This window comes from Dromaius novaehollandiae, unplaced genomic scaffold (genome assembly GCF_036370855.1).
Source record: "Dromaius novaehollandiae isolate bDroNov1 unplaced genomic scaffold, bDroNov1.hap1 HAP1_SCAFFOLD_27, whole genome shotgun sequence".
Taxonomy (NCBI): domain Eukaryota; kingdom Metazoa; phylum Chordata; class Aves; order Casuariiformes; family Dromaiidae; genus Dromaius; species Dromaius novaehollandiae.
In genome coordinates, this window is record NW_026991415.1 from 3,103,480 (window position 1) to 3,109,877 (window position 6,398).

The window sequence follows — 6,398 nt, forward strand, 5'->3', positions numbered from 1 at the left end:
GGACAGCGAAATGAGCCCCGAGGAGGTAGGCAGTGGCCCTTACCCTAAATTTGTCAGGTGAAAGCCGCTTTGCAATAAGGCATCTCGCCCTAACAATGGTTCCCCTATGGCAGTTATGTACGGCCGCACACGGATGATCTGAGCAGGCCTATCCGGGTCCTCCAGTACAATTGTGATATCGGTTTCAGAAATCATAGCCTCCGCCCTGCCTCCCACTCCATCTAACGAGCTTGCCACTTTTGCTGGCCAACTCGATGGCCAGAACCACGAGGGCACACATGTAACATCTGCCCCCGTATCTAGCATCATTATTAAGGGGATGCTAGGAGGACCCGCCCCTGGTGGGCCTATCAGATGCGCTTTCACTCGGGGTCTCTTCTCACACCCTAAGACCAGGGCCACGCAGGGTTTCCCTTCGGAGTTTGGTCGCTGGAGCTGTCCATCAGCGGTGTGTTGTTGTTGATGGGGGCTACTTGAGGCCGGCTCACCGGGGAGGGGTGGCCCCCTAGTTGCCCTCCCCGCTTCTCGTTTCCCGACCGCCGACAATCTCGTGCTCTGTGTCCTGGTTTTCCACAGGCCCAGCATGTAAGGCTCCCCATACCCCTTGTTGGGCGCGCGTAACTTCCCTTATTCGTGCACTGTGCTCTCAAATGGCCCATTCGCCCGCAGCCAAAGCATGGGCCTCCTTTTGGACCTCCTCTAGCTCTAACCTCCGGCATTGCCATAACTGCTGCAGCAATCTGTAGGGCTGTGGTCTTGTCCCGGTGTTCTAATACGTACTTGATCGTCTGCCCTAGACTTGCTCCCTTAGGCGCTGTTCTTAGGATTTCTTTTGTCAACTCGTTGCCCTGCTGTTTGATACATTCCAACATCACCGCTCCTTTTGCAGCGTCTGGTAAAGATGCAAGTTCTACTGCTGCCTGTAGCCTGTCACAAAACTTGTCAAACGGCTCTCCCACTCTCTGCTTCACAGTCGTCCATGGGTCTGCCTGCTGCACCAGTGGCCCAATATCATCAAAGGCCTTTCGAGATGCTTCTGTTGCCGCCAGTATCTCCCGAGGTCTCAGGCCCGCTGCCTGCTGCTGGGGTGTAGCCATGGCCGCATCATTTCCTCTTAACCGCGCTAGGGTGGATTGGCCCAGTGGGTTCTGCGGGTCTGCCTGCGCGGCCATCAACGCCTGCTGCAGGCGCGAGGTCCACGCTTCTTTCCACATAAGGACCATCGTGGGCGATATGACCAGTCGCGCGAGGGTGCGACAATCCCACGGTATTAGGCCTCCCGCGTGCGCCGCGTCCAGCAATGTCTGTGTCACCGGGTGTCGCAGGCCCTGTTCTTGCACTGCTTTCAATAGCTGTTGTACCGTCTTTGGGTCGAGGGGCACCCATTCCACTGCCCCCCCCCGGGGCTACTCGTACTGGGAAGGCCCCTATTGGCGCACGAAACTTGAGGCCACTCAGGGCACATTCCGTCGCTATCAGTTTCCAGTCTGTTAGGGGAATTTCTTTTCCCCCTCCCGCCTGGGCGGAACCTGCTGTCTCTGATAGCCCTCTTTGTTTAGCTGCTGCCTCTGATAGCCCTCTTTGTTTAGCTATTGCCTCTAATAGCCCTCTTTGTTTAGCTGTTTCTTCTTCCAGAGCTGTAAGCAGCATAAACATCTGCTCCATATCTCTTGTGACTTTCCTCCCCCTTTTTTTTTTTTTTTTTTTTTTTCCTTCGCCTCTGACTGCGGCGGGGGAACTCCACCCTAGTTGCTGTGCCTGAGTCTTCAGTCTCCTCCTTCCGCAATGCTGGTCGATGCCCACTCCTCTCTCGGCCAGCGCCATCTTTCCCCGGGTGCGGCACCCTCGGTCTTTCCCCTGCTTCTGGTCTTTCCCCTGCTTCTTCTCTTCTTTCATCCTCCCACTGCACCCGAATCATGGCCCCCGGTAGCCAGTCTCGGGGATCATTCACTATAATCGGTCTTTCCTTTTCTTCTGCCTCCTCCACTTTCACCTTGCTTTCTTTTCCTCTACCCGCCACTGGCTTTTTCATATCTCGGTCTCCACAAAGGTCTCCTGGTTCTCCTGGTTCTCCCCCTTCCATCGCCCTCATCTCTTTCCACGGATACCGCGGCGGAGGCGGAGAAGAGGGCGTTATTGGGTAAGCCTCTGGAGTTTCTGCCTCCCCCTCTCCCCGCTCAGGTTCTTGATAAACCGCCTCCTCCTTTATGTCTGTTTCCACACTCTCCGTTCTCACTTCATCCCCTACTATCGCCTCTCCCTCTATCGCCTCCGTTCGCTCCGCTGCGTTCGCTGCTGTCTGTGTCGCCATTTCCGCGGACATGTGCAGCGCCGCGCGGGCAGCCTGCCAGGTCTCAAGCTCCTCCCTAGTCCTTTCTAAAATGATCGTTATGTCTCCCCACGTCTTAAGCTCTGCGGCCTTCTTAGTGGCCATAGCTCTCTGAGCAAGTGCTCGAGTGCACTTCTCCCAGTTAGAAGGGGAAAAAATGTCCCCTGGTCTAACTATCGCTCCATCTTTCAGGAGCCGCCCGACGCAGTTCGCAACTGCATTCGCTCTCATAGAGAGCCCCCATTCCCGGGCACCCACGCGTACAACCTTAAGTACCGTGTCCATGATCCGGATCCTCTCGACCGCCTGCGGTCCGCCGTCTCAGCTATCACGTCGGGGTCACCACTTGTCGCCTTCTGATGCGACAATCTCCCGTTCGCCTGAGACGGCACGGAGGCTCCCCCTGCCTCCGGGCCAATGAGCACTGACACCAATATGAGGATGCTACAAATGGCGTTTATTGTACGCATGTATTCGCTTATATACCTACAAGCATACTGCTATCTCTACGTCATATCCTTCCTCTTCCTTCCTCTTTCCGTGCCATCGCGAGATCTTCCGATTGCCGTTCCCTACAAGTGTCCCAAAGTGTCCTTGCTGCAACAGTGATCAGATTGTGCACAGCTAAGACATTTGTAAATAGTCAAATACAAAGTGTTCCTGCAGTGATTGTCACATACTCTGCGGTTAAGGTGTATCAAGAGCAATGAATTATGCCTGTGCTGGGCGGTCACGTGGGTCCCCAGGCAACGGGAGTAGAACTGAGCCAAACAGGGTTCAGGAGTCTCACCTAATCCCGCTGACAGCACTGCAAGGACACTTTGTCACTGCACAATGACTGACCATGCTGTTTTGATTCTGAGTGTGTGTGTAACAAGCAGGGCTGACTCCTCTGGAGCCCATGGACAGAGGACCCTGCCCCTCACGGTAGACTCCGAAAGCACAGACCAGAGCACAAGTAGAGGAGGTGAAGGAAGGTCCTCCTGGTAAGGAGAAAGGACATGTGGGGAGTTGCTCTGAGAAATGCTGTGGGTTTTGTTCCAAGTCAGTCCTAACTTGTCAATGCCTTTTCCTCCTTGGACATTCCTCCAAAGCCCCGAGGTAGCAAATGTTCAACAGCAGCTCCCTCAATGAGTTCCTCCTCCTGGGGTTTGCGGACAAATGGGAGCTGCAGCTCTTGCACTTCTCGCTCTTCCTGGGCATCTACCTGGCTGCCCTCCTGGGCAACAGCCTCATCATCACAGCCGTAGCCTGCGACCACCGCCTCCACACCCCCATGTACTTCTTCCTCCTCAACCTCTCCCTCCTCGACCTCAGCTCCATCTCTGTCACTGTCCCCAAATCCATGGCCAATTCCCTGTGGGACACCAGGGCCATTTCCTACTTGGGATGTGCTGCCCAGGTCTTCCTATTTGTCTTCTCGTTAGGAGGAGAGTATTCTCTTCTCACTGTCATGGCCTATGACCGCTTTGTTGCTATCTGCAGACCGCTGCACTATGGGACCATCATGGGCAGCAGAGCTTGTGTCAAAATGGCAGCAGCTGCCTGGGCCAGTGGTTTTCTCAATGCTCTCCTGCACACTGCTAACACATTTTCAATACCACTCTGCCAAGGCAATGCTGTAGAGCAGTTCTTCTGTGAGATTCCTCAGCTTTTCAAGCTCTCCTGCTCAGACTCCTACTTCAGGGAAGTTGGGGTTCTTGTGGTTAGTGCCTGTTTAGGCTTTGGGTGTTTTGTTTTCATTGTGCTGTCCTACGTGCAGATCTTCACTGCTGTGCTGAGGATCCCCTCTGAGCAGGGCCGGCACAAAGCCTTTTCCGTGTGCCTCCCGCACCTGGCCGTGGTCTCCCTGTGTGTCAGTACCTCATTTTTTGCCTACCTGAAGCCCCCCTCCCTCTCCTCCCCAGCTCTGGATCTGGTGGTGGCTGTTCTGTACGCGGTGGTGCCTCCAGCAGTGAACCCCCTCATATACAGCATGAGGAACAAGGAGCTCAAGGAGGCACTGAGGAAACTGATTCAGCTGGTACTGGTTCAGCAGCAATAAGCTGCTCATCCTTCTTTTTAAGTGACTTGAATTTATCTCAGACAACTCTTGTGCTTTGGGCATGGTATCTGTGATAACCATGTTTGTACGGAAGTATTTGAAATCATCCCACTCCTTCAGAGGCACAAACCCAGTCTGTCTGACCCAGAGGCCTTCTGTAAATGTGTCTGTCACTGTGTCAGAGCTGGCTGGTCTCTAATAAAAGGCTGTTTCCTCAGTGCTGTGCTTGAAAGTTCGTTTCTTCTTCCAGAACTAGGGCCAAGAGTTCACTCAAGGACTTTCACCCTGAAAAGGACTGTTGCTTTCTGGAGGGTCTCCATGGGCTCAAGGCGATGAGCTCATGGGGTGCTGTGTTAGGGAAGGAGGGCTGCATTCAGCTCTCACTTGTGGGTGCCCAGTGCTCCTGGAGGTGCTGAGTGGTCAAGCGGTATCTGCCTGGGACTGTCTGCCCTATGACAGGGCTGGTGACAGATGCCCACAGTGGGGACCCTGCAGGCAGAGGGAAGGGAGCCTGGAGAGTGGTTCATGTCACCTTCAATGACCAACCCTGGGCTGCTTCCAGGGACACACCTGAACACAGCCTGAGCCATTTGAAATGCCCTGTGATTGCTCAGAGCATCATCTGCAGCCACAGAGCCCTTGGTAGGGGGTTGTCAGGTGCAATGATGCCCGTCCAGCTGGGTCTGCTTCTCACCCCAACCACCACGGCCAGTGCAGAGTCACCCCATGGCCCTGGGGCACCACAGCCCGCTCGCTCTGCAGAGCAGCACCGCCAGCTCGGGGCCCTGCGGGGAGCACAGGGGAGGCTCCAGGAATGGCCAGGCAGGCCAGCACTGATGCACTCCCTGGGTGAGGACACACACCGGTGGGTTTGTGGGGCAGAGCCAGGTCTCGTGGAGGGGAAGCAAGACATGTCAGGTGCAGGAGAGGGAAGGCCATTTGCAGCCCTGGCTGCACAGACCAGCTTTACGGGCGAGTTTTGCTGTGCGGCCAGCTCGTTCCTGCCGGGCTCGGTGCCTGTATGGAGGGGAAAAGCCAGGCCTAGGCAGCCTCTCTCCTGGCCCAGACCCCAGCAGGCCCTGGGGACGGCTGTGTGCTAACCCCTGCGTGGGACATGGCCAGGGCTGGGCAAGGTGCAGGAACTGTGGAGGCTGCCAAAGCAGGAGGGCTGTGGGGGACGGGGCACCGAAGGCTGTCGCAGGGCCTGTGCCAGGGGGATGTTGGCCTGGCCCACGAGCTCTTGTTCTTGCTCCAGCTGTGCTGGAGCCGAGGCCAAGGACCAAGAGGTCCCTCAGGCAAAGCTGTGCTCCTTGGGGAGCTGCCCTGAGCACCACAACAGGCAGAGCACCCTCCTTGTATGTCCCTGTCCTGCTGGGAGGGTGGCACGGGCACAACCCCTCGCTGCAGCCCCCACTGGCCCCTGCCCCTGCCGACCTGCCCCTGCCAACCTGCCACCACCCCCGTGCTGCCTCGTCCTCTGTCCCTCCTCTCCACACTGCAGGGACCAGTGATGCAGCAGGAGCTGGCACAGCCCCACAGCCGCTGCCCGGCCCCTGGCCCTCCCCGCCTGCCTGCCAAACATCACATCCATCTTCAAGAAGGACAGGAAAGAGGCTCTGGGGAGTGATGGGCTGGTCAGCGTCACCTCAGGCCCTGGGAAGCAAATCTTCCTGGAGCTAGTTCCAGCCACATGAAGGGGTCAGGAACAGCCAGCACAAAGTCATCAAGGGCAAATTGTGCCCGACCAATCTGACTGCCTTCTGTGATGGGATGACTGGCTGTGTGGACAAGGGGAGTGCGGTGCATGCTGTACACCTTGAATGTAGGAAGGTCTTTGACACGGTCTTCCATAACATCTTTGTAGCCAAACTGGGGAGAGGTGGGATGGAGGAGTAAGCAATGGAGGGTGTGGGAAATGAGCTGGAGGCCACCTGGCTTAAGGAGTGGAGTGATGCAAGATCCAGCTGACTAATGGGTACCAGGGATGTTCTTCAGCGGTCAATACTGGAGGCACTCCTTGAATTT

The 6,398-nt window shown here is 56.2% G+C and overlaps 1 protein-coding gene across 1 annotated transcript; it reads left to right on the forward strand.

The window, feature by feature from the left end:
* The first annotated feature begins 3,437 nt into the window (after positions 1-3,437).
* Positions 3,438-4,373, forward strand: LOC135326308 (olfactory receptor 14A16-like). The gene has a single exon (XM_064504188.1). The coding sequence runs from the start codon at positions 3,438-3,440 to the stop codon at positions 4,371-4,373; it is 936 nt and encodes a 311-aa protein (XP_064360258.1).
* Positions 4,374-6,398: the final 2,025 nt, after the last annotated feature.

Bases quoted from the DNA above. Each gene is read 5' to 3' on its own strand.
- LOC135326308 (XM_064504188.1), top strand. From the start codon at position 3,438: ATGTTCAACAGCAGCTCCCTCAATGAGTTCCTCCTCCTGGGGTTTGCG.